The sequence below is a fragment of the Entelurus aequoreus genome, linkage group LG14 (genome assembly GCF_033978785.1).
Source record: "Entelurus aequoreus isolate RoL-2023_Sb linkage group LG14, RoL_Eaeq_v1.1, whole genome shotgun sequence".
Classification (NCBI taxonomy): domain Eukaryota; kingdom Metazoa; phylum Chordata; class Actinopteri; order Syngnathiformes; family Syngnathidae; genus Entelurus; species Entelurus aequoreus.
In genome coordinates, this window is record NC_084744.1 from 56,528,026 (window position 1) to 56,555,890 (window position 27,865).

The 27,865-nt window shown below is 39.0% G+C and overlaps 2 protein-coding genes across 6 annotated transcripts in view; one reads left to right on the forward strand and one right to left on the reverse strand.

Moving 5' to 3' along the window:
- The window catches only part of mcm6 (minichromosome maintenance complex component 6), an 18,518-nt gene extending 1,245 nt beyond the window's left edge, over positions 1 to 17,273 (reverse strand). The window contains exons 1-15 of the mRNA XM_062070267.1: positions 17,031 to 17,273; positions 16,791 to 16,937; positions 12,012 to 12,122; positions 11,859 to 11,946; positions 11,617 to 11,778; positions 11,391 to 11,556; positions 11,165 to 11,310; positions 9,525 to 9,675; positions 6,613 to 6,754; positions 6,399 to 6,540; positions 6,093 to 6,200; positions 5,855 to 6,010; positions 5,641 to 5,769; positions 3,093 to 3,257; positions 891 to 1,014 (exon numbers count right to left, since the gene is read on the reverse strand). Coding sequence (XP_061926251.1) covers positions 891 to 1,014; positions 3,093 to 3,257; positions 5,641 to 5,769; positions 5,855 to 6,010; positions 6,093 to 6,200; positions 6,399 to 6,540; positions 6,613 to 6,754; positions 9,525 to 9,675; positions 11,165 to 11,310; positions 11,391 to 11,556; positions 11,617 to 11,778; positions 11,859 to 11,946; positions 12,012 to 12,122; positions 16,791 to 16,937; positions 17,031 to 17,128 — 2,035 coding nt within the window. The 5' untranslated portion in view covers positions 17,129 to 17,273. The remainder of the gene's footprint in view (positions 1 to 890; positions 1,015 to 3,092; positions 3,258 to 5,640; positions 5,770 to 5,854; positions 6,011 to 6,092; positions 6,201 to 6,398; positions 6,541 to 6,612; positions 6,755 to 9,524; positions 9,676 to 11,164; positions 11,311 to 11,390; positions 11,557 to 11,616; positions 11,779 to 11,858; positions 11,947 to 12,011; positions 12,123 to 16,790; positions 16,938 to 17,030) is intronic.
- Positions 17,274 to 17,329: 56 nt separating this feature from the next.
- LOC133665081 (UDP-glucuronosyltransferase 1A1-like) overlaps positions 17,330 to 27,865 on the forward strand; it is a 104,324-nt gene continuing 93,788 nt past the window's right edge. The window contains exons 1-2 of one of the 5 annotated variants that reach the window (XM_062070268.1): positions 17,330 to 17,399; positions 26,535 to 26,577. The gene's annotated coding sequence lies outside the window, so the exon portion shown is untranslated. Of the gene's footprint in view, positions 17,400 to 26,534; positions 26,578 to 26,828; positions 26,883 to 27,865 lie in introns of those variants that run through there. The other 4 variants (XM_062070271.1, XM_062070269.1, XM_062070270.1 and 1 more) reach the window with 4 other exon arrangements.

Sequence of the window (27,865 nt, forward strand, 5' to 3'; positions counted from 1 at the left end):
GATTATCAAATTAATCGTTAGATGCAGCCCTAATATATATATATATGAATATATACAGTATATATATATATATATTAATATATATAATAAAATATTTATATATATATATTTATATATATATATATTAATATATATAATATAATATTTTTATCTATTAATAGATATATATTTATAATATATATTTATTTATAATATATTTATATATAATATAATATATTTATATATAATATATATATATATTTATATCTATTAATATATGTAATATAATATTTATATCTATTAATATATGTATATCTATATATATATATAATATATATATCTATATCTACATATATATATATATAAATATATATATTTAAAAATATGTATATATATTTATATACAGTATATATATATTTTTTTTAAAAATATATATATATATATATATATATATTTTTTTTTTTAAATATATATATATTTTATTTTTTATTTTTACAACCGGTGAATAATAATGATTTAGAAGTAGCTAAAACACTGCGGATGGACGTTAGCCGCTAGCTAGCCACGTCTTAAAGCACCTCTTCCTGAGGGCGTTTCAGTGTTCTAACTTCACCTTTATCTTTAGTTTTAAAGCCAAAATGCGTCCGCTCTCCCTTTTCTGTCTACACACCGTGCATGCCTGTAAGTACTCTGTGACTGTGCGCTGCTGAGCATGCTCCTCTGCTCGCAAAACGACGGTACTTTTCAAACAGAGTACAGTAGCGTTTTTGATTCATTAGTACCACAATACTATACTAGTTCCGGTATACCGTACTTGTTTTCCTACATTCAGCTCCTTTATTGGATATTGGCAATAGGTGGATATTGGTATTGCTAATCAATATAAGTGACGAGTGGAAACGTAACATTACCTTCCTCCGCCACCTCCTCTTCCTCTTCTTCATCCTCTTGCTCCAAGTTGATGTCCGGCGTCTCCACCCTGATGATGGACTTGTTCAGAAGACGGAAAGCTTCTTTGACGTGCTTGGGCTGAACCTGCATAATTCATGAAGGGAGTATTGTAATGCAACCTTCACTGCGCTTTTATTTTGGCGGTGTATTGTGACATTATCAGGTGTGCTTTGGAAATGATCCCGATTTGTCTGAATATTGTCATTTGTCATTTGTCGAGCTGTTTTGCACAACACGGGATGGACAGAACGGGACTGTGACCCCCCCGAGCCGGGTGCTGTTGAGATTCGTTACGTCGCCCTGCCTACTGTACTCTAATCTGTGACTTTTAAGTCCCGAAGTCTTCACGGAAGTGCTATTGTTTGCCAAAGTTGCCTTGTGGTTATAGAGTGTCCGCCCTGAGATCGGTAGGTCATACCAAAGACTGTAAAAATGGGTCAGTGTTGCCCACAGAACTACAATCTATTTGTGGCTGAAAAAGTGTATATATTTATTTCAAGACCAAATAGTTGTATTACGCTTGTGGAGGTGCCCTGCATGTCTGGATCATACTTTGCCTCGCTCCTATATATGCCAAAGTCAACTGTCGGCTTTATTATAAGAAAATGGAAGAGTTCAGGAACAACAGCAACTCAGCCAGGAGGTGGTAGGCCACGAAAACTGACAGAGAGGGGTCAGCGGATGCACAGTCAGTTGCTACAGAGCTCCAAACGTCATGTGACCTTCCAATTGGCCCACGTACAGTACGCAGAGAGCTCCATGGGATGGGTTTCCATGGCCGGGCAGCTGCCTCTAAGCCATACACCACCAAGTCCAATGCAAAGCGTGGGATGCAGTGGTGTAAAGCTGATGGACGAGTCTGGGTTTGGAGGTTGCCAGGAGAACGCTACATTTCGGACCGCATTGTGCCGAGTGTGAAATTTGGTGGAGGAGGAATTATGGTGTGGGGTTGTTTTCCCAGGTGTTGGGCTTGGCCCCTTTAGTTCCAGTGGAAGGAACAGTTTGGAGCGGGCCCCTTCCTCTTCCAACATGACTGTGCACTAAGCAAAGGTCCACAAAGACATGGATGACAGAGTCCGGTGTGGATGAACTTGACTGGCCTGCACAGAGTCCTGACCTGAACCCCGATTGAACACCTTTTGGGATGAATTAGAACGGAGACTGAGAGCCAGGCCTTCTCCACCTCACCGATGCGCTTTTTCGTAACTGGCGACCAAAAAAAAAAAACGAGGCTATCCTTCTACGCCAGGGGTGTCCAAACTTTTTCCACTGAGGGCCGCGCACTGAAAAATCAAAGCACGCGGGGGCCATTTTGATATGATTTCATTTTCAAAACCTATACAATATACACTTTTTTTTTTTTTTCAACCTTTGAGCCTCCCTCAAGTTAGGTCCTAGGGACCCAGAAGGGTTTCAGTCTTAAAAAAGGTTAAAAATAAGTCATATATTATTTATTTTTTATTAAACGCTTGAATCTCTAATTCAACTTCATACTTGAAGTTCGTTCAACTTCAAATATATATATATATATATATATATTTTTTTTTTTACATTTTGAGGTTTTTGTCAAAATCCTATTTTTTGGGGCAAAAATATAAAATATACAATATTTTTCCCAAAAATATTTTCAAAGTGGAATATTTGTTGTGTAGTAATTGGATCCCTAAATAGGTCAATAATTAATAGCAAAATTTATTTTTTTAATTCCAATAAAATTCTTGGGGATCCAAAAGTGCCCAAAGTGAACACTTAAATCTCTATAGCTTCAGATAAAATATAATGTAATTAGTTTAGTATATTCCTAATAACAATCAATATAATAATTAGTATTAGTATATAATTAGTATGTATTTTTTTTAAATAATTTTCATATTTTTCATGTTTTTTTATTTGTATTTATGTCATTTTTGTCCTAAAATCAGTCAATAATTCATAGCAACATTGATTTGGATTCATTATTATTTTTTGATAAATTATTTAAAAAAAAAAAAGTGTTATTAGATTCAACAATGCAACTTTTTCTGATTGCATTTCACCTATTTGCTCTTTTATTTAAAAAATGTCTTAGTATTTCTAGAATGATGTGCTGCGGGCCGGTAAAACATTACCCGCGGGCCGCAAATGGCCCCCCCGGCCACGCTTTGTACACCACGTGAACCCACCTCGTCACAGCAGTGCATCCGGGCCATGCCCTCCGAGAGGCGGATCATGCTCTCCAGCTGCCTCACGGTGATCCTCCAGGCCGACTTGGTCACGCCCCCCGAGCCGTCACGCTGGCGGAGGCGCTTGTACTGCTCCACGATGAACTCTTCGGATTCGCTAGAAATCTGCGGGAAGAAACACCGGAAGAAAATAAATCGGGACGTGCCGATCGGTTTGTGACGTCACCTCCTGTGCGGCGTCACTTCCTCCCTGAACTCAGTTTGTAAACGATCAATGAGTCCAGACAAAGCTAAGAGTCGAAGATAAAATAATCCGAGGAGGGGGACCATAAACGATGGTTTAGTGTGGCTGAAACGGGGTTTAGGCTAACTAATTATTCGTTTAAGGGTTTATCCGGCTTAGTATAGACTTGGGATGTACGGTATACCAGTATTAGTATAGTACCGCGTTACTAATGAATCATTTTCGGTACGATAACATCTCTGAAACGTACTGGTCCTACACCCGCGTCGAAGTCACGTCATGACACTGTTGGTTTTACTACCAGGCGAGCATGTTCGGCAGCGCACAATCACAGAGTACTTACAAGCAGACACAGTGTGTCGACAGAAAAAGGGAGAACGGACGCATTTTGGCTTAAACTAACGATAAAGGTGAAGCTATAACACTGAAATCTCATTTTCGTCTCCATGGCGACGAATAAAGTGAGTTTCTTACAAGTATCACTATCACTGGAGGACGAGGAATAGCTGAACATGCTTCACGACACACCGTAGCTCACCCGCCGTCAAAATGTAAACAGACGCCACGGGCGGTTCTACACCTGACATCCACTGTAATGATATTAAGTACAGGCATGTGTCTAGTCGATACTACTATGATTACGTCGATATTTTTTGGCATCGTTTTTTTAAATTGTATATTATGTTTATAAACTCATGAAATACGTCCACATGAGGACTTTGATTATGACCAATGTATGATCCTGTAACTACTTGGTATCGGATTGATACCCAAATTTGTGGTATCATCCAAAAGTAATGTAAAGCATCCAAACAACAGAAGAATAAGTGATTATTACATTTTAACAGAAGTGTGGACAGAACATGTCAAAACAGGAAGTAAGCAGTAAATAAACAAGTCGATTAATAACCCATTTTTACAGTTTGTCCTTTATAATGTTGACAAAATAATAGATGAATGACACAATATGTTACTGCATACGTCAGCAGATTAAATTAGGAGCCTTTGTTTGTTTACTTACTACTAAAAGACAAGTTGTCTCGTATGTTCACTATTTTATTTAAGGACAAACTTGCAATAATAAACATATGTTTAATGTACCCTAAGATTAAAAAAAAAAAATAAGGCCAATAATGCAATATTTTTGTGGTCCCCCTTTATATAGAAAAGTATAGAAAACTATCGAAATACATGTTGGTACTGGTACTAAAGTATTGTTATCGGTCGGCACAACCCCTAATGTGGGCACGGATCGAAAAATGCCATTTTTTTTTGTGGTCCCCTTCATTTACAAAAGCCCGGAAATGATTTTTAAATATTGGTATCGTTACAACACTAGTGTAGACCTAGCCTAAATATTTAGTTGACATTGTTAAACTGTGACGAGCATTCACCATGAATACATGTAAACATTTACAGTTTATACACGGGATTGGTATCGGTCAATCTAACTCGTGGATGGTTGTTATCGGAATCGGCAGCATGAATCCCCGATCGAAACGTTCCTAAAAACAATACGTCAGCAGACTAATTAGGAGCCTTTGTTTGTTTACTTACTACTAAAAGACAAGTTGTCTTATATGTTCACTATTTTATTTAAGGACAAACTTGCAATAATAAACATATGTTTAATGTACCCTAAGATTTTTTTGTTAAAATAAAGCCAATAATGCCATTTTTTTGTGGTCCCCCTTTATTTAGAAAAGTACCGAAAAGTATCAAACTATCGAAATACATTTTGATACTGGTACTAAAATATTGTTATCGGTCGGCACAACCCCTAATGTGGGCACGGATCGAATAATGCCATTTTTTTTGTGGTCCCCTTCATTTAGAAAAGTACCGAAATAATTTAAAAATATTGGTATCGTTTCAACACTAGTGTGGACATAGCCTAAATATTGAGTTGACATTGTTAAACTGTGAAGAGCACTCACCATGAATACATGTAAACATTTACAGTTAATACACGGGATTGGTATCGGTCGATCTAACCCGTAAAAAAGCACTTTACATTGAGTAAACAACCTCAAAGTGCTACAGTGTATTAAAAAAATACAAATAAAAAGATAATAAAAAATAAATACAAATAAAAACTAGAACAGCCAAATAGGTACAACTAGTATACATATATCTAAAAAAAAGGCTTTTTTAAAAAGAAGGGTTTTTAAGCCTTTTTTAAAAGCATCCACAGTTTGTGGTGCCCCCAGGTGGTCAGGGAGAGCGTTCCACAGACTGGGAGCGGCGGAGCAAAAAGCCCGGTCGAAACGTTCCTAAAAACAACCGCTCTGCAAAAGTGAATACCTTTGGCTTGAACTGCCTGGCGAACAGCAGGTACCTCCGGATCTCATCCAAAGAGTAGAGCCGGTCCACGGACTCCTCCACCCGCGAGTGCAGGTCCACGATGCGCCGCGCGATGGCGTAGTCCGTGACCTGGAGACAGGGCGTACGGTTTTCGCCGGAACGTCACACGACCTTTGCTCAATCCCCCCCCCCCCGCCGGGTGAGGTGCGCTTACCTCGTTGCAGTCGTCCACCAGTATGAAGAACAGGTCGAAGCGGCTCATGATCGGCGCGGACAGGTTGACGTTCTGCTTCAGGCTCTTGCCGCGGTCGTAGCGCCCGTTGACGGGGTTGGCGGCGGCGAGGATAGAGGTGCGGGCGTTCAGGGTGGCCTGGGAGGAAATGAAGGCGCGCCCTTGGTTTTAATCTCGTCGGAAAGGGGAGTGGAACTTGTATTTTGTATCTCAAATCTACCTTGACTCCGGCCTTGGTGATGCTGATGGTCTGCTGTTCCATGGCCTCGTGGATGGCCACCTGGTCCTTGAGGTCCATCTTGTCAAACTCGTCAATGCAGCACACGCCCTGAAAGGAAAAAGGGGCTCAATTATGTCGAGGCATTAACCACGTCGTTCAGTCAACAACACCCCGGCGACGGACATTTATCCATGAAAATATGAAGAAGCTGTTTTCGGTTTGTTCCGATCTAGTAGGGGTATTCCTCAAACCTCCCTGGCAATATGGGATGAGGCAACATGTGAAGGAGGAAAAAGAGAAACTCACGTTATCGGCCAGCATCAACGCTCCGGCCTCGATGACAAACTCGTGGGACTCTTCATCTCGGACCACGGCAGCGGTCAGACCGGCGGCCGTGCTGGCTTTGCCGCTGGTGTAAACCGCCCTGGGGCTGAACTCCTCCACGTGCCTGCACACACAGTAGTCCATTATCCACGACATCAACAACCCCCGGAGCTGTGCTTTTGTTCAAGGCGCCTACTTGAGGAACTGGCTCTTGGCGGTGCTGGGGTCTCCCACGATGCACACGTTGACGTCTCCCCTCAGCGAGGTTCCCTCCATGGTCGTCTTGGGAACGCCTCCGAACAGCATCAGGAGGATGCCGCGCTTCACCTCGTCGTTGCCTGCACAAACCCCGAGCAGCGACAAGGCTGAAGACACCCGCGTCCATAGTCTCCGATCTGCATTTCTGCCAGTGTGTATTAGTGTTGTCCCCATACCAATATTTTGGTACCAAAACTAATTCGGTACTTTTCTAAATGAAGGGGACCACAAAAAAAATGGCATTGTTCGATCCGTGCCCTCTTTAGGGGTTGTGCCGACCGATAACAATACTTTAGTACCAAAATATATTTCGATAGTTTGATACTTTTCGGTACTTTTCTAAATAAGGAGTACCACAAAAAATGTCATTATTGGCTTTATTTTAACAAAAAAATCTTAGGGTACATTAAACATATGTTTATTATTGCAAGTTTGTCCTTAAATAAAATAGTGAACATACAAGACAACTTGTCTTTTAGTAGTAAGTAAACAAACAAAGGCTCCTAATTTAGTCTTCTGACGTATTGTTTTTAGGAACGTTTCGATCGGGGATTCATGCTGCTGATACCGATACCAACCCTGTGTATTAACTGTAAATGTTTACATGTATTCATGGTGAGTGCTCTTCACAGTTTAACAATGTCAACTCAATATTTAGGCTATGTCTACACTAGTGTTGTAATGATACCAATATTTTGGTACCGGTACTAAAATGATTTCTAAATGAAGGGGACCACAAAAAAATGGCATTATTCGATCCGTGCCCACTTTAGGGGTTGTGCCGACCGATAACAATATTTTAGTACCAGTACCAAAATGTATTTCGATAGTTTGATACTTTTCGGTACTTTTCTAAATAAAGGGGGACCACAAAAAAAATGGCATTATAGGCTTTATTTTAACAAAAAAATCTTAGGGTACATTAAATATATGTTTATTATTGCAAGTTTGTCCTTAAATAAAATAGTTAACATATAAGACAACTTGTCTTTTAGTAGTAAGTAAACAAACAAAGGCTCCTAGTTAGTCTGCTGACGTATTGTTTTTAGGAATGTTTCGATCGGGGATTCATGCTGCTGATTCCGATACCAACCATGCATGGGTTAGATCGACCGATACCAATCCTGTGTATTAACGTGTATACTTTTCACAGTATAACAATGTCAACTCAATATTTAGGCTATGTCTACACTAGTGTTGTAATGATGCCAATATTTTGGTACCGGTACTAAAATGATTTCTAAATAAAGGGGACCACAAAAAAAATGGCATTATTCGATCCGTGCCCACTTTAGGGGTTGTGCCGACCGATAACAATACTTTAGTACCAGTATCAAAATGTATTTCGATAGTTTGATACTTTTCGGTACTTTTCTAAATAAAGGGGACCACAAAAAAAATGGCATTATTGGCTTTATTTTAACAAAAAAAACCTTAGGGTACATTAAACATATGTTTATTATTGCAAGTTTGTCCTTAAATAAAATAGTGAACATACAAGACAACTTGTCTTTTAGTAGTAAGTAAACAAACAAAGGCTCCTAATTAGTCGGCTGACGTATTGTTTTTAGGAACGTTTCGATCGGGGATTCATGCTGCCGATTCCGATAACAACCATCCATGGGTTAGATCGACCGATACCAACCCTGTGTATTAACTGTAAACGTTTACATGTATTCATGGTGAGTGCTCTTCACAGTATAACAATGTCAACTCAATATTTAGGCTATGTCTACACTAGTGATGTAACGATACCAATAGTTTAAAATAATTTCCGGGCTTTTCTAAATGAAGGGGACCACAAAAAAATGGCATTATTCGATCCGTGCCCACTTTAGGGGTTGTGCCGACCGATAACAATATTTATATTTATAACAGATGTTTATTATTGCAAGTTTGTCCTTAAATAAAATAGTGAACATACAAGACAACTTGTCTTATAGTAGTAAGTAAACAAACAAAGGCTCATAAGTTAGTCTGCTGACATATGCAGTACCATATTGTGTCATTTATCATTCTATTATTTTGTCAACATTATAAAGGACAAACTGTAAAAATGGGGTATTAATCTACTTGTTTATTTACTGCTTACTTCCTCTTTTAACATGTTCTATCTACACTTCTGTTAAAATGTAATAATCACTTATTCTTCTGTTGTTTGGATACTTTACATTAGTTTTGGATGATACCACAAATTTGGGTATCAATCCGATACCAAGTCGTTACAGGATCATACATTGGTCATATTCAAAGTCCTCATGTGTCCAGGGACGTATTTCCTGAGTTTATAAACATAATATACATTTGTAAAAAACTAACTAAATCGACTAAATACGCTATTGTACTTGGTATCATTACAGTGGATGTTAGGTGTAGATCCACCAATGGAGTATGTTTATATTGTAGTGTCCCGGAAGAGTTGGTGCCGCAGGGAATTCTGGGAATTTGTTCTGTGGTGTTTATGTTGTGTTGCAAATATTCTCCCAAAATGTGTTTGTCGTCGTCGTTTAGTGTGGTTTCACTATATGGCACATATTTATGACAGTGTCGGCGTTGTTCACACTGCCACCCTTAGCGTGACATGTATGGCTGTTGACTAAGTATGCCCTTCAATCACTCATCTGGGGTGTGTTCAAAGTAGAGATAATTGCGTCATTAGTTCATTATCAGGCACAATGGAATCTTAGATAGGCTTTGTTAATTATAGACTATATGATCTGTCACCTTGTAATGTAAAGTGGATACAATTCGCCACATAATCAACAACAACAAGATTGATTATTCAATGATTATTTTGAAGATTGAAATAATAATTTACGGGGTGCGTTAAAGAGGAACGTGGGCACTGACCGTGGATGGTGGGGAAGAGGCTGGTGCACAGGTTATGGTACAGGTTCTTGTCCTGGCTCATCTCAAACACCTTCTCCCACTCTTGCTCGGTCATCTGGCTTTTGATGCTCTCGGCCGTCTGCTCCTCCTCTCGCAGCTCCTTGCCGCCAAACTGCAAAGACAAAAAGGTTCCGGCAACAAAAGAAAACGCACGTACAGTCGTGGTCAAAAGTAAAGAACATAATGTCATGGCTGTCTTGAGTTTCCATTATTTTCTACAACTTGGATTTTTGACCACTCCTTGACAAAATTGGTGCAGTTCAGCTAAATTTGTTGGTTTTTCTGACATGGACTTGTTTCTTCAGCATTGTCCACACGTTTAAGTCAGGACTTTGGGAAGGCCATTCTGAAACCTTCATTCGAGCCTGATTTAGCCATTCCTTTACCACTTTTGACATGTATTTGGGGTCATTGTCCTGAAGAATTTGGAGGTAATCCTCCTTTATCATTGTCCCATTTACTCTCTGTAAAGCACCAGTTCCATTGGCAGCAAAACAGGCCCAGAGCATAATACTACCACCACCATGCTTGACGGTAGGCATTGAGTTCCTGGGATTAAAGGCCTCGCCTTTTCTCCTCCAAACATATTGCTGGGTATTGTGGCCAAACAGCTCCATTTTTGTTTCATCCGACCACAGAACTTTCCTCCAGAAGGTCTTATCTTTTACCATGTGATGTCGGATGAAACAAAAATGGAGCTGTTTGGCCACAATACCCAGCAATATGTTTGGAGGAGAACAGGTGAGGCCTTTAATCCTAGGAACACCATTCCGTATAGCAAATTCGTAAGACGATGGCAGCCACTCAAGGGGCCCAAAGGCTGTTCGTTGCAATGGAAGGTTTGGGCCGGGCTGTGAGATCACAGACTGGGGCTATTTCGTAGCAGCAGTTGACCTCCAGGGGCCCCAACTCCCCCCCACCTCTATTGCGAGTTGTCGTGATTATATGTAACATGTTTATGTGTGCATGGCATGGAGGTTTTTTCCCCACTCCAGATTAGACCCCCTCAGGAGCCCAGTCTAGATTGTATTTTTTTTACTCATCTTCTTCCCCAGCGTTTTACCTTTTTCCCACCTTTTACGGGGACCCATCAGCGTTCCTGTTCTGTAACCCTGTACACTGTTTGTCTAATCTTGAACGGGTTTGTGCAGAAAACATAGTTTCGTTGTACTTGTTGCAATGACAATAAAGACCTATCCTATCCTACCGTCAAGCATGGTGGTGGTAGTATTATGCTCTGGACCGGTTTTGCTGCCAATGGAACTGGTGCTTTACAGAGAGTAAATGGGACAAAGAAAAAGGAGGATTACCTCCAATTTCTTCAGGACAAGCTAAAATCATCAGCCCGGATAAATGGGTCTGGGGCACAGTTGGGTGTTCCAACAGGACAATGACCCCAAACACACGTCAAAAGTGGTAAAGGAATGGCTAAATCAGGCTAGAATGAAGGTTTTAGAATGGCCTTCCCAAAAAAATAAGAGTTGTAGAAATTATTGGAAACTCAAGACAGCCATGACATTATGTTCTTTACAAGTGTATGTCAACTTTTATATGCGGCAAGGACATAGGGTAAGTTCTATCGTCCGGTCTTTCTTTCTTACCCGTGGGTTTGTGGGAGCGACGTTGCAGGCCAGGAAGGCCAGTCTGTACGACAACTCCCGGACCCCCAGAGCTTTCAATCCCCTCAGACCGTCGGACTCGAAGCCCTGCGGTCCGCTGACCCTGGTACTGGTCTCCGCTCGCAGACCTCCAGAAGGAATCCAAAGGGTTCGACATGAATAGTCCGAATGCAGATACTAAAACGTGACGGTGCGGAGGGTCTGATACCGGGAGTGCTGAGCTGAGAGACGTCCGGCACCACCACGAGCGTTCCGGTAAAGTCGCACCGGTCGCCGGCCTGAGCCATTTCCACCGCCTCTGCTCTGAGGACGACCTCCAGGGACCGCGGGATGGAACCACGAGGTAGCTCCGCCTGGGTCTCCTGGATACGCACCTGGACACAAACCATTGTATCACACACACAGTCCTCAACCACCCCACGTTAGGAAGTTACCTTCTGGAAGTCTATGAACTTGGACTTGTGCGTGTCCAGGTGGAAGCGTGCGCGGTTGTTGCACACGGGGTTGCGGCAGATAGTGGGCGGGGAGTACTTGAACTGCTGGGGTACGTCCTTGACGACCGCCTGACAGTCCATGCACAGGAAAGTGCCGCTCACCTAAAAACCGAACATGCGCTTGTCATCCCCTGAAGCTCAGGCCAAACACGCTCGCAGCTTTGACCGGAAGCACGCCTCACCAGTTCCGGGTGGACCGGATGCGTCCTCACCACCTGACCGCTGATTCTCACCAGGGTGCCGATGCGCATGGACGACAGCTCGCGGATCCTGAAGTCAACGTTATTATTTATTTACCAAGACAAGTTGACATTTAGTCCCGATACGAATCTTACTTGTGTCTGGCAGGCAGGTCTTCCAGCGCCACGTAGAACTCTTTAGTGAGCGGAACATTCCCATGATCCCTTGCAAAGTTGCGAACGGCCCGACACAGGAAGGGATACACTCTGGGAACAGGGAGTTTGCACAGTTTAGTACCTTTTCTTTTGCACATTGCACTTGTTCTATTCATTAACAAAGAAAACAATCTGAAGTTGTCTTTATTTCTAAGTTATCGTGCCGTGATTTTACCAGTCAGGCCCACTTGGGAGTAGATTTTTCTCCATGTGGCCCCCCCAGATCTAAAATGAGTTTGACGACCCCTGGCTTAGAGCAGTGTTTTTCAACCTTTTTTGGCGCTAAGGCACATTTTTTTAATGAAGAAAACACGGAGGCACACCACCAGCAGAAAATGTTAAAAAATTAAACTCCACCAGGTTGTCGTGCCCTTATTTTGAATTTGTTGTCGCTTTCCTGTGTGTAGTGCTTCAGTTCCTGTCTTGCGCTGTTGTTTTGGTGACCCTTCCTGTTTTGTTGGGGTTTTCCTATTGCAGCTTTGCGCCTTCCTTTGAGTGCTATTGCCTGACCTGCTTTGTGTTAGCAATCGAGACTATTTAAGTTGTGTGTACGCTATCCTTCTTTGTGTGGACATTGTTGATCGTCATGCAATGTACGGATGTACTTTGTGGACGCCATCTCTGCTCCACGTGCCGCAAGTCTTTGCTGTCGTCCAGCATTCTGTTTTTGTTTACTTTGTAGCAAGTTCACGCCATCTCTGCTCCCAACGCTGTAAGTCTTTGCTGTCGTCCAGCATTCTGTTTTTGTTTACTTTGTAGCAAGTTCACGCCATCTCTGCTCCACACGCCGTAAGTCTTTGCTGTCGTCCAGCATTCCGTTTTTGTTTACTTTGTAGCAAGTTCAGGCCATCTCTGCTCCACACGCCGTAAGTCTTTGCTGTCGTCCAGCATTCTGTTTTTGTTTACTTTGTAGCAAGTTCAGGCCATCTCTGCTCCACACGCTGTAAGTCTTTGCTGTCGTCCAGCATTCCGTTTTTGTTTACTTTGTAGCAAGTTCAGGCCATCTCTGCTCCACACGCTCCTAAGTCTTTGCTGTCGTCCAGCATTCCGTTTTTGTTTACTTTGCAGCAAGTTCAGGCCATCTCTGCTCCACACGCCGTAAGTCTTTGCTGTCGTCTAGCATTCCGTTTTTGTTTACTTTGCAGCAAGTTCAGGCCATCTCTGCTCCACATGCCGTAAGTTTTTGCTGTTCTCCAGCATTCCGTTTTTGTTTAGCAAGTTAAGGCCATCTCTGCTCCACACGCCATAAGTTTTTGCTGTCATCCAGCATTCCGTTTTTGTTTACTTTGTAGCAAGTTCAGTTTTACTTTTGTTTTGCACAGCCATCCCTAAGCTTCGGTGCCTTTTCCTTTCCAGTTCATTTTTGGTTTAATCATTGCATACCATTTTCGGACTTTATCAGTGAATTCTCAGAGTTCGTTGCTGATCTAGTGACGCACGCCGACAATATAATCATAATGGGGGACTTTAATATCCATATGAATACCCCATCGGACCCTCAGTGCGTGGCGCTCCAAACCATAATTGATAGCTGTGGTCTTACACAAATAATACATGAACCCACGCATCGCAACGGTAATACAATAGATCTAGTGCTTGTCAGGGGTGTCACCACCTCCAAAGTTATGATACTTCCATATACTAAAGTAATGTCCGATCATTACCTTATAAAATTTGAAGTTTTGACTCTTTGTCAACAAGCTAATAATAATAATAACTGCTATAGCGGCCGCAACATTAATGCTGCCACAACGATGACTCTTGCTGACCTACTGCCTTCGGTAATAGCACCATTCCCAAATTATGTCGGCTCTATTGATAAACTCACTAACAACTTTGACGATGCCTTGCGCGAAATTATTGATAGTATAGCACCGCTAAAGCAAAAAAGGGCCCCTAAAAGGCGCACCCCATGGTTTACAGAAGAAACTAAAGCCCAGAAATTATCATGTAGAAAACTGGAACACAAATGGCGCGCGACTAAACTTGAGGTTTTCCATCAAGCATGGAGTGATAGTTTAATAACTTATAAACGCATGCTTACCTTAGCTAAAGCTAAATACTACTCAAATCTCATCCGCCTCAACAAAAACGATCCTAAATTTCTGTTTAGTACAGTAGCATCGCTAACCCAACAAGGGACTCCTCCCAGTAGCTCCACCCACTCGGCAGATGATTTTATGAATTTCTTTAATAAGAAAATTGAACTCATTAGAAAGGAGATTAAAGACAACGCATCCCAGCTACAACTGGGTTCTATTAACACAAATACGACTGTATATACGACGGACACTGCCCTCCAAAATAGTCTCTCTATTTTTGATGAAATAACATTAGAGGAATTATTACAGCGTGTAAGTGGGATAAAACAAACAACATGTTTACTTGACCCACTTCCTGGGAAACTTATCAAGGAACTGTTTGTATTATTAGGTCCATCAGTGTTAAATATTATAAACTTATCACTTTCCTCCGGCACTGTTCCCCTAGCATTCAAAAAAGCGGTTATTCATCCTCTGCTCAAAAGACCTAACCTCGATCCTGACCTCATGGTAAACTACCGACCGGTCTCCCACCTTCCGTTTATTTCCAAAATTCTCGAAAAAACTGTTGCACAGCAGCTAAATGAACACTTAGTGACTAACAATCTCTGTGAACCTTTTCAATCCGGTTTCAGGGCAAATCACTCTACGGAGACAGCCCTCGCAAAAATGACTAATGATCTATTGCTGACGATGGATTCTGATGCTTCATCTATGTTGCTGCTTCTTGATCTTAGCGCCGCTTTCGATACCGTCGATCATAATATTTTATTAGAGCGTATCAAAACACGTATTGGTATGTCAGACTTAGCCTTGTCTTGGTTTAACTCTTATCTTACTGACAGGATGCAGTGCGTCTCCCATAACAATGTGACCTCGGACTATGTCAAGGTAACGTGCGGAGTTCCCCAGGGTTCGGTTCTTGGCCCTGCACTCTTTAGTATTTACATGCTGCCGCTGGGTGACATCATACGCAAGTACGGTGTTAGCTTTCACTGTTATGCTGATGACACTCAACTCTACATGCCCCTAAAGCTGACCAACACGCCGGATTGTAGTCAGCTGGAGGCGTGTCTTAATGAAATTAAACAATGGATGTCCGCTAACTTTTTGCAACTCAACGCTAAGAAAACGGAAATGCTGATTATCGGTCCTGCTAGACACCAACATCTATTTAATAATACCACCTTAACATTTGACAACCAAACAATTAAACAAGGCGACTAGGTAAAGAATCTGGGTATTATCTTCGACCCAACTCTCTCGTTTGAGTCACACATTAAGAGTGTTACTAAAACGGCCTTCTTTCATCTCCGTAATATCGCTAAAATTCGTTCCATCTTGTCCACAAGCGACGCTGAGATCATTATTCATGCGTTCGTTACGTCTCGTCTCGATTACTGTAACGTTTTATTTTCGGGCCTCCCTATGTCTAGCATTAAAAGATTACAGTTGGTACAAAATGCGACTGCAAGGCTTTTGACAAAAACAAGAAAGTTTGATCATATTACGCCTATACTGGCTCACTTGCACTGGCTTCCTGTGCACTTAAGATGCGACTTTAAGGTTTTACTACTTACGTATAAAATATTACACGGTTTAGCTCCAGCCTATCTCGCCGATTGTATTGTACCATATGTCCCGACAAGAAATCTGCGTTCAAAGAACTCCGGCTTATTAGTGATTCCCAGAGCCAAAAAAAAAGTCTGCGGGCTATAGAGCGTTTTCTATTCGGGCTCCAGTACTCTGGAATGCCCTCCCGGTAACAGTTAGAGATGCTACCTCAGTAGAAGCATTTAAGTCCCATCTTAAAACTCATTTGTATAATCTAGCCTTTAAATAGACCCCCCCTTTTTTAGACCAGTTGATCTGCCGTTTCTTTTCTTCTCTCCTCTTCTCCCCTGTCCCTTGCGAGGGGGAGTTGCATAGGTCCGGTGGCCATGGATGAAGTGCTGGCTGTCCAGAGCCGGGACCCCGGGTGGACCACTAGCCTGTGCATCGGTTGGGGACATCTCTGCGCTGCTGACCCGTCTCCGCTCGGGATGGTTTCCTGTTGGCCCCGCTGTGGACTGGACTCCCGCTGATGTGTTGGATCCACTGTGGACTGGACTTTCACAATGTTATGTCAGACCCACTCGACATCCGTTGCTTTCGGTCTCCCCTAGAGGGGGGGGGTTACCCACATATGCGGTCCTCTCCAAGGTTTCTCATAGTCATTCACCGACGTCCCACTGGGGTGAGTTTTTCCTTGCCCGTATGTGGGCTCTGTACCGAGGATGTCGTTGTGGCTTGTACAGCCCTTTGAGACACTTGTGATTTAGGGCTATATAAATAAACATTGATTGATTGATTGATTTTACCTGCACACCCGTCTCTCGCTTTGCTCTGCATTTTGGGATCGCGACAAAACCATCCTGGAGGCATTCAGACTTCTACACTAGTGTGCCGCGGCACAGTGGTTGAAATACACTGGCTTAGAGGATTGCTGTGATGATCATTCGATGACATTTATCTTACTTTTATTGTATCTTCCTATGAAGACATTTATCAGAATACCTACATTTTATGTTCTTTAAGAAAGTCACAAAATTCTCATAGCTATTAACTTGAAATATTGCAGTAATAAAATAGTAATAATGATAATAATAGTAATACAAATAGTAATAAGAGTGGCAACCTGTAATACTCCTCCTGGATGGTGGTTGCCAGCTCCTGGTTGAAGCCCTCCAGGTCGGTGAAGCTAACCAGGAGTGTGTTCCTCTCAGGCCGGATCAACTCCTCAGCCTCCCGGACATACTTCACTTCTCCATCCGTGGTCTGGAACCTGCACACGGACACAAATAATAAGAAAAAAACAAACATTTCCATGCATTGTGTGACCATGCGGCTACAACAATGCAACTAGCATGGTACTCACTCCTCCAAGAAGGCCTGGAATAACTTCTGACATTTGTCGGCCAACTCGTCTTTTACCGTCTCCCCGGCGGTCTCCGCAGTGGCAGTGGCGACGTCCATACCGAAATAATCCAACACTTAGGTATAAAACGCACAAAAACAAAAACAAAAGAAGCGGTCCTGACTGTACTGACTAAACGAGGTCCCACGCAACACTGCACTAGTTCGCGCGAAAAGTTACACCACGTGACATTTGGCGGGATGCTTTTTGCCCAATCAGAGCTGATATGCAAATACGACGCGTTGTAGCCAATCAGGATGCGAGGTCTCAAATAGCGGAAGTGCTGCGTCATGGTTCCCACGCGGTGGAAGACCGTAGATATGGACGAAGGTAAACAATTGTCGCCAATAAAACATTTAAGTGACCTTTTAATACATATTTCCGCTTACTAAGTTCAGTTGTTGTAACAATAATGATACACACACTCGATATTCGCTTTAAACATATATAATGTATTTCCTCAAAGTAACCACTGGGGGGCAGTGACATACATTTGACTACTTAAAACGCTCCAAACTTGTTTTTTTTCCCACTAAAGGTCATATTTTCACAACAAAAGAGCGCTGTTGTTTTTAATTAGCTAACAAAAATCGTTAGGGATCCTCTGTTGAGCTAGTTTTGAAACCTATTGATAAAAACAGCTAGTATGACTGCTACAAAAAAAAGCTAGTCAAAGATCGTCTGTCTAACATGAGTTATGTGCTGGTTTTAGGACGCATTGATTTGAAAAAATAAGCTAGTCAAAGATTGTCTGTCTGACAGGAGTTGTGTGCTGGTTTTAGGATACAAATTTTAAAAAAGCTAGTCAAAGATCGCCTGTCTAACATGAGTTATGTGCTAGTTTTAGGACGCATTGATTTGATAAAAGAAGCTAGTCAAAGATTGTCTGTCTGACAGGAGTAATGTGCTGGTTTTAGGACAAAAATTTTTAAAAAAGCTAGTCATAGATCGTCTGTTTGACAGTAGTTATGTGCTAGTTTTAGAACGTATTAATAAATTTTAAAAAAAAAAACTAGACAAAGATCGTCTGTCTGACAGGAGTTATGTGCTGGTTTTATGACACAAATTTTTAAAAAGCTAGTCAAAGATCGTCTGTTTGATAGGAGTTCTGTGCTAGTTTTAGGACGTATTGATTTAAAAAAAAAAAAGCTAGTCAAAGATCGTCTGTCCGACAGGAGTTCTTTGCTAGTTTTAGGATGTTTTGATTAATACATTTAAAAAAAGCTAGTCAAAGATCGTCTGTCTAACAGGAGATCTGTGCTAGTTTTTGGACGCATTGATTTGAAAAAATAAGCTAGTCAAAGATTGTCTGTCTGACAGGAGTTGTGCTGGTTTTAGGACACAAATTGAAAAAAAGCTAGTCAAAGATCGTCTGTCTGACAGGAGTTCTGTGCTAGTTTTAGGACGTATTGATTTAAAAAAATAAGCTAATCAAAGATCATCTGTCTGACAGGAGTTCTGTGCTAGTTTTAAGACGTATAAAGAAAAATAAAAACTAGTCAAAGATCGTCTGTATGACAAGAGTTCTGTGCTAGTTTTAGGATGTATTGATTTAAAAAAATAAATTAAAAAAAGCTAGTCAAAGATCAATTGTCTGACAGGAGTACTATCTTAGTTTTAGGACGTATTGATTTTAAAAAAAATAAGCTAGTCAAAGATCATCTGTCTGACAGGAATTATGTCCTAGTTTTAGTACTTATTGATTTAAGAAAATAAGCTAGTTAAAGATCATCTGTCTGACAGGAGTTCTCTGCTAGTTTTAGGACGTTTTGATAAAAAGAAAAAAAGCTAGTCAAAGATCATCTGTCTGACAGGAATTCTGTCGTGGTTTTAGGACGTATTGATTTAAAAAAAAAAAAAAGCTAGTCTAAGATCGTCTGTCTGATAGGAGCTATGTGCTAGTTTTAGGATGTTTTGATAAAATAAAATAAAAAAGCTAGTTAAAGATCATCTGTCTGACAGGAATTCTGTCCTAGTTTTGGGACGTATTGATTTAAAAAAAAAAAAAAAAGTTAGTCAAAGATCGTCTGTCTGACAGGAGTTCTGTGCTAGTTTTAGGACGTATTGATAAAAATTTAAAAAAAAAAAAAGCTAGTCAAAGATCGCCTGTCTGACAGGAGTTCTGTGCTAGTTTTAGGACGTATTGATTAAAAAAAAAAAAGCTAGTCAAAGATCGTCTGTCTGACAGGAGTACTGTGCTAGTTTTAAGACGTATTGATTTTAAAAAAAAAAGCTAGTCAAAGATCATCTGTCTGACAGGAGTTCTGTGCTAGTTTTAGGATTTATTGATAAAAATAAAAAAAGCTAGTCAAAGATCGTCTGTCTGACAGGAGTTCTGTGCTAGTTTTAGGACGTATTGATTTAAAAAAAAAGAAAGAAAAAGAAGCTAGTCAAAGATCATCTGTCTGACAGGAGTTCTGTGCTAGTTTTAGGACGTATTGATTTAAAAAAATAAGCTAGTCAAAGATCATCTGTCTGACAGGAGTTATGTGCTAGTTTTAGGACGTATTGATAAAAATAAAAAAAAAATAAAAAGCTAGTCAAAGATCATCTGTCTGACAGGAGTACTGTGCTAGTTTTAAGACGTATTGATTTTAAAAAAAAAGCTAGTCAAAGATCATCTGTCTGACAGGAGTTATGTGCTAGTTTTAGGACGTATTGATAAAAATTAAAAAAAAAAAAAAAGCTAGTCAAAGATCATCTGTCTGACAGGAGTACTGTGCTAGTTTTAAGACGTATTGATTTAAAAAAAAAAAGCTAGTCAAAGATCATCTGTCTGACAGGAGTTCTGTGCTAGTTTTAGGATTTATTGATAAAAATAAAAAAAAGCTAGTCAAAGATCGTCTGTCTGACAGGAGTTCTGTGCTAGTTTTAGGACGTATTGATTTTAAAAAAAAAGAAAGAAAAAGAAGCTAGTCAAAGATCATCTGTCTGACAGGAGTTCTGTCCTAGTTTTAGGACGTATTGATTTAAAAAAATTAGCTAGTCAAAGATCATCTGTCTGACTGGAGTTCTGTCCTAGTTTTAAGACGTATTGATTTAAAAAAATTAGCTAGTCAAAGATCGTCTGTCCGACAGGAGTTCTGTGCTAGTTTTAGGACGTTTTGATTAAAAAAAAAAAAAAAAAAAAGCTAGTCAAAGGTCATCTGTCTGACAAGAGTACTGTGCTAGTTTTAGGACATAGTGATTTAAAAAAATAAGCTAGTCAAAGATCGTCTGTCTGACAAGAGTACTGTGCTAGTTTTAGGACGTATTGATAAAAAAAAAGCTAGTCAAAGATCGTCTGTCTAACAGGAGTTCTGTGCTAGTTTTAGGACGTATTGATAAAAAAAAAGCTAGTCAAAGATCGTCTGTCTAACAGGAGTTCTGTGCTATAGTTTTAGGACGTATTGATAAAAAAAAAGCTAGTCAAAGATCGTCTGTCTAACAGGAGTTCTGTGCTAGTTTTAGGACGTATTGATAAAAAAAAAGCTAGTCAAAGATCGTCTGTCTGACAGGAGTTCTGTCCTAGTTTTAGGACGTATTGATTTAAAAAAATAAGCTAGTCAAAGATCATCTGTCTGACAGGAGTAATGTGCTAGGACGTATTGATTAGAAAAAAAAGCTAGTCAAAGATCGTCTGTCTGACAGGAGTTATGTACTAGTTTTAGGACGTATTGATAAAAAAAAAAAAATAAATAAATAAATAAGCTAGTCAAAGATCATCTGTCTGACAGGAGTACTGTCTTAGTTTTAAGACGTATTGATTTAAAAAAATAAGCTAGTCAAAGATCGTCTGTCCGACAGGAGTTCTGTGCTAGTTTTAGGACGTTTTGATTTAAAAAAAAAAAAAAGAAAAAAAGCTAGTCAAAGGTCATCTGTCTGACAAGAGTACTGTGCTAGTTTTAGGACATAGTGATTTAAAAAAATAAGCTAGTCAAAGATCGTCTGTCTGACAAGAGTACTGTGCTAGTTTTAGGACGTATTGATAAAAAAAAAAAGCTAGTCAAAGATCGTCTGTCTAACAGGAGTTCTGTGCTATAGTTTTAGGACGTATTGATTAAAAAAAAAAAAAAAAGCTAGTCAAAGATCGTCTGTCTGACAGGAGTTCTGTGCTAGTTTTAGGATGTATTGATTAAAAAAAAAAAAAAAGGTAGTCAAAGATCGTCTGTCTGACAGGAGTTCAGTCCTAGTTTTAGGACGTATTGATTAAAAAAAAAAAAAAAAGCTAGTCAAAGATCGTCTGTCTGACAGGAGTTCTGTCCTAGTTTTAGGAGGTATTGATTTAAAAAAAATAAAAAAAATAATAAAAAAAGCTAGTCAAAGATCATCTGTCTGACAGGAATTCTGTCCTAGTTTTAGGAGGTATTGATTTAAAAAATAATAATAAGCTAGTCAAAGATCATCTGTCTGACAGGAATTCTGTGCTAGTTTTAGGAGGTATTGATTTAAAAAATAATAATAAGCTAGTCAAAGATCATCTGTCTGACAGGAATTCTGTCCTAGTTTTAGGAGGTATTGATTTAAAAAAAAAAAAAAAGCTAGTCAAAGATCATCTGTCTGACAGGAATTCTGTGCTAGTTTTAGGAGGTATTGATTTAAAAAATAATAATAAGCTAGTCAAAGATCGTCTGTCCGACAGGAGTTCTGTGCTAGTTTTAGGATGTATCGATTAAAAAAAAAAAAAAAAGCTAGTCAAAGATCGTCTGTCTGACAGGAGTTCTGTGCTAGTTTTAGGATGTATTGATTAAAAAAAAAAAAAAGCTAGTCAAAGATTGTCTGTCTGACAGGAGTTCTGTGCTAGTTTTAGGAGGTATTGATTTAAAAAATAATAATAAGCTAGTCAAAGATCGTCTGTCTGACAGGAGTTCTGTGCTAGTTTTAGGACGTATTGATTTAAAAAAATAAGCTAGTCAAAGATCATCTGTCTGACAGGAGTTCTGTGCTAGTTTTAGGACGTATTGATTTAAAAAAATAAGCTAGTCAAAGATCGTCTGTCTGACAGGAGTAATGTGCTAGTTTTAGGACGTATTGATTTAAAAAAATAAGCTAGTCAAAGATCATCTGTCTGACAGGAGTAATGTGCTAGGACGTATTGATTAGAAAAAAAAGCTAGTCAAAGATCATCTGTCTGACAGGAGTTATGTACTAGTTTTAGGACGTATTGATAAAAAAAAAAAAATAAATAAATAAATAAGCTAGTCAAAGATCATCTGTCTGACAGGAGTACTGTCTTAGTTTTAAGACGTATTGATTTAAAAAAATAAGCTAGTCAAAGATCGTCTGTCCGACAGGAGTTCTGTGCTAGTTTTAGGACGTTTTGATTTAAAAAAAAAAAAAAGAAAAAAAAAGCTAGTCAAAGGTCATCTGTCTGACAAGAGTACTGTGCTAGTTTTAGGACATAGTGATTTAAAAAAATAAGCTAGTCAAAGATCGTCTGTCTGACAAGAGTACTGTGCTAGTTTTAGGACGTATTGATAAAAAATAAGCTAGTCAAAGATCGTCTGTCTAACAGGAGTTCTGTGCTAGTTTTAGGACGTATTGATAAAAAAAAAGCTAGTCAAAGATCGTCTGTCTAACAGGAGTTCTGTGCTATAGTTTTAGGACGTATTAATTAAAAAAAAAAAAAAAAGCTAGTCAAAGATCGTCTGTCTGACAGGAGTTCTGTCCTAGTTTTAGGACGTATTGATTTAAAAAAATAAGCTAGTCAAAGATCATCTGTCTGACAGGAGTAATGTGCTAGGACGTATTGATTAGAAAAAAAAGCTAGTCAAAGATCGTCTGTCTGACAGGAGTTATGTACTAGTTTTAGGACGTATTGATAAAAAAAATAAATAAAATAAATAAATAAGCTAGTCAAAGATCATCTGTCTGACAGGAGTACTGTCTTAGTTTTAAGACGTATTGATTTAAAAAAATAAGCTAGTCAAAGATCGTCTGTCCGACAGGAGTTCTGTGCTAGTTTTAGGACGTTTTGATTTAAAAAAAAAAAAAAGAAAAAAAGCTAGTCAAAGGTCATCTGTCTGACAAGAGTACTGTGCTAGTTTTAGGACATAGTGATTTAAAAAAATAAGCTAGTCAAAGATCGTCTGTCTGACAAGAGTACTGTGCTAGTTTTAGGACGTATTGATAAAAAAAAAAAGCTAGTCAAAGATCGTCTGTCTAACAGGAGTTCTGTGCTATAGTTTTAGGACGTATTGATTAAAAAAAAAAAAAAAGCTAGTCAAAGATCGTCTGTCTGACAGGAGTTCTGTGCTAGTTTTAGGATGTATTGATTAAAAAAAAAAAAAAAGGTAGTCAAAGATCGTCTGTCTGACAGGAGTTCAGTCCTAGTTTTAGGACGTATTGATTAAAAAAAAAAAAAAAAGCTAGTCAAAGATCGTCTGTCTGACAGGAGTTCTGTCCTAGTTTTAGGAGGTATTGATTTAAAAAAAATAAAAAAAATAATAAAAAAAGCTAGTCAAAGATCATCTGTCTGACAGGAATTCTGTCCTAGTTTTAGGAGGTATTGATTTAAAAAATAATAATAAGCTAGTCAAAGATCATCTGTCTGACAGGAATTCTGTGCTAGTTTTAGGAGGTATTGATTTAAAAAATAATAATAAGCTAGTCAAAGATCATCTGTCTGACAGGAATTCTGTCCTAGTTTTAGGAGGTATTGATTTAAAAAAAAAAAAAAAGCTAGTCAAAGATCATCTGTCTGACAGGAATTCTGTGCTAGTTTTAGGAGGTATTGATTTAAAAAATAATAATAAGCTAGTCAAAGATCGTCTGTCCGACAGGAGTTCTGTGCTAGTTTTAGGATGTATCGATTAAAAAAAAAAAAAAAAAGCTAGTCAAAGATCGTCTGTCTGACAGGAGTTCTGTGCTAGTTTTAGGATGTATTGATTAAAAAAAAAAAAAAGCTAGTCAAAGATTGTCTGTCTGACAGGAGTTCTGTGCTAGTTTTAGGAGGTATTGATTTAAAAAATAATAATAAGCTAGTCAAAGATCGTCTGTCTGACAGGAGTTCTGTGCTAGTTTTAGGACGTATTGATTTAAAAAAATAAGCTAGTCAAAGATCATCTGTCTGACAGGAGTAATGTGCTAGTTTTAGGACGTATTGATTTAAAAAAATAAGCTAGTCAAAGATCATCTGTCTGACAGGAGTAATGTGCTAGGACGTATTGATTAGAAAAAAAAGCTAGTCAAAGATCATCTGTCTGACAGGAGTTATGTACTAGTTTTAGGACGTATTGATAAAAAAAAAAAAATAAATAAATAAATAAGCTAGTCAAAGATCATCTGTCTGACAGGAGTACTGTCTTAGTTTTAAGACGTATTGATTTAAAAAAATAAGCTAGTCAAAGATCGTCTGTCCGACAGGAGTTCTGTGCTAGTTTTAGGACGTTTTGATTTAAAAAAAAAAAAAGAAAAAACAAGCTAGTCAAAGGTCATCTGTCTGACAAGAGTACTGTGCTAGTTTTAGGACATAGTGATTTAAAAAAATAAGCTAGTCAAAGATCGTCTGTCTGACAAGAGTACTGTGCTAGTTTTAGGACGTATTGATAAAAAAAAAAGCTAGTCAAAGATCGTCTGTCTAACAGGAGTTCTGTGCTATAGTTTTAGGACGTATTGATTAAAAAAAAAAAAAAAGCTAGTCAAAGATCGTCTGTCTGACAGGAGTTCTGTGCTAGTTTTAGGATGTATTGATTAAAAAAAAAAAAAAAAGCTAGTCAAAGATCGTCTGTCTGACAGGAGTTCAGTCCTAGTTTTAGGACGTATTGATTAAAAAAAAAAAAAAAAGCTAGTCAAAGATCGTCTGTCTGACAGGAGTTCTGTCCTAGTTTTAGGAGGTATTGATTTAAAAAAATTTTAAAAAAATAATAAAAAAAGCTAGTCAAAGATCATCTGTCTGACAGGAATTCTGTCCTAGTTTTAGGAGGTATTGATTTAAAAAATAATAATAAGCTAGTCAAAGATCATCTGTCTGACAGGAATTCTGTCCTAGTTTTAGGAGGTATTGATTTAAAAAATAATAATAAGCTAGTCAAAGATCGTCTGTCTGACAGGAGTTCTGTGCTAGTTTTAGGACGTATTGATTTAAAAAAATAAGCTAGTCAAAGATCATCTGTCTGACAGGAGTTCTGTCCTAGTTTTAGGACGTATTGATTTAAAAAAATAAGCTAGTCAAAGATCATCTGTCTGACAGGAGTAATGTGCTAGGACGTATTGATTAGAAAAAAAAGCTAGTCAAAGATCGTCTGTCTGACAGGAGTTATGTACTAGTTTTAGGACGTATTGATAAAAAAAAAAAAATAAATAAATAAATAAGCTAGTCAAAGATCATCTGTCTGACAGGAGTACTGTCTTAGTTTTAAGACGTATTGATTTAAAAAAATAAGCTAGTCAAAGATCGTCTGTCTGACAGGAGTTCTGTCCTAGTTTTAGGAGGTATTGATTTAAAAAAAATAAAAAAAAATAATAAAAAAAGCTAGTCAAAGATCATCTGTCTGACAGGAATTCTGTCCTAGTTTTAGGAGGTATTGATTTAAAAAATAATAATAAGCTAGTCAAAGATCATCTGTCTGACAGGAATTCTGTCCTAGTTTTAGGAGGTATTGATTTAAAAAAAAAAAAAAAGCTAGTCAAAGATCATCTGTCTGACAGGAATTCTGTCCTAGTTTTAGGAGGTATTGATTTAAAAAATAATAATAAGCTAGTCAAAGATCATCTGTCTGACAGGAATTCTGTCCTAGTTTTAGGAGGTATTGATTTAAAAAAAAAAAAAAAGCTAGTCAAAGATCATCTGTCTGACAGGAATTCTGTGCTAGTTTTAGGAGGTATTGATTTAAAAAATAATAATAAGCTAGTCAAAGATCGTCTGTCTGACAGGAGTTCTGTGCTAGTTTTAGGATGTATCGATTAAAAAAAAAAAAAAAAGCTAGTCAAAGATCATCTGTCTGACAGGAGTTCTGTGCTAGTTTTAGGATGTATTGATTAAAAAAAAAAAAAAGCTAGTCAAAGATTGTCTGTCTGACAGGAGTTCTGTGCTAGTTTTAGGAGGTATTGATTTAAAAAATAATAATAAGCTAGTCAAAGATCGTCTGTCTGACAGGAGTTCTGTGCTAGTTTTAGGACGTATTGATTTAAAAAAATAAGCTAGTCAAAGATCATCTGTCTGACAGGAGTTCTGTGCTAGTTTTAGGACGTATTGATTTAAAAAATAATAATAAGCTAGTCAAAGATCATCTGTCTGACAGGAGTTCTGTGCTAGTTTTAGGACGTATTGATTTAAAAAAAAAAAAAAAAAAAAGGCTAGTCAAAGATCTTGACAGGAGCTTTTTAAAGTTCTTTTTAAAGAACTTTTAAACTATTTTCTTGGTGTTTTTATCTATTTCCTTTGATCGTATTTTGGAAAATGCAACACAATGTCGTTCTGCAGTACATGTTTGAATGAGAATAATTAATCTGAATATAAATGTCCTTATTTCTGGTCCTCTGCAGGTCTTGCATCCAGAACTCTCACCCGGGACAATCGTCAACAAAGGTAAATATTGCTTATAAGCCTCATTTCTCACCAAGTTCTGATTCTCTACGCCTGCTCCCTACTTCGTTCTCACGTTTCCATCCTCGCACGGCGCTCATTAAAAAGACTATTGCTTTCACCTGTCACATTGTATGAATCCGCCGGGAACGCGGCAGGAAGTTGTTGCGCGGCGTTCGGACGTGGCCTCGTCTCTCTTGGCCTCTTTGGTCGTCTTTTTTGTCTTGACCTCTGATTTTCCCACAATTGTTCAGGGGCCAGGAAACGCGAGACAAACCGTGTCGGACCATGAAGGAGCTCCACCACCTGTAGGCAAACACTCTGAAACAAAACACACACACAAACACACACACACACACACACACACATTTGGCACACACACACGTTTGGGCCGAAAGAGCGTCAGCATCCTGAAAGTAAGCAAGAAGGTTCAGATTTACAATCCTGAAAGCAAATATGATCAACTATTACCAAACTGTTACGATTCCGATAAAGATCATTATTTGGCTGTTTTGTGCCGCCTTTAAAATTAGTACAAATTAGCCCATACCACCAGTTTCACGATCGACACAAACATCATTGGAGACGTCCGCACGTAGAAGTCTCAGGAACTAAAACCTAAAAAAACAAACAGGAAGTTGGCCATGTTGGTTTCAGTCCAAAAAAAGGGTTCGTACTTTTGCGAACTTCTCCTAGGGGACGTTCGCCAAATGAGCCGCCGTTAAAATGACAGATACTAGACATATAGGCGATGATAAATTGCGAAAAAATCTTTCCTATGCCATAAGATGTGGGCGTGGTATGGCGCCAAACTTTGCTCCGATGGTTTTTGGCCATTTTTCGGCAAAAAACAGGGGTCGTACTTTAACAGACTTCTCCTAGGGACGTTGACCCAATGAGCCAGGGTTAAAATGACAGATACTAGACAATAAAGTGATGCTAAATCGCGAACAAATCTTTCCTTCACCATAAGATGTGGGCGTGGTATGGCGCCAAACTTTACTTTGATGGTTTTTGGCCATTTTTCAGTAAAAAAAACAGGCGTCGTACTTTAACGAACTTCTCCTAGAGACGTTGACCTAATGGGTCGTGGTTAAAATGACAGATACTAGACATATAGGTGATGATAAATCACAAACAGATTTTTCCTATGCTATAAGATGTGGGCGTGGTATGGCGCCAAACTTTGCTCCGATGGTTTTTGGCCATTTTTCGGCAAAAAAAAGGGGTCGTACTTTATCAAACTTATCCTAAGGACGTTGACCTAATGAGCCGTGGTTAAAATGACAGA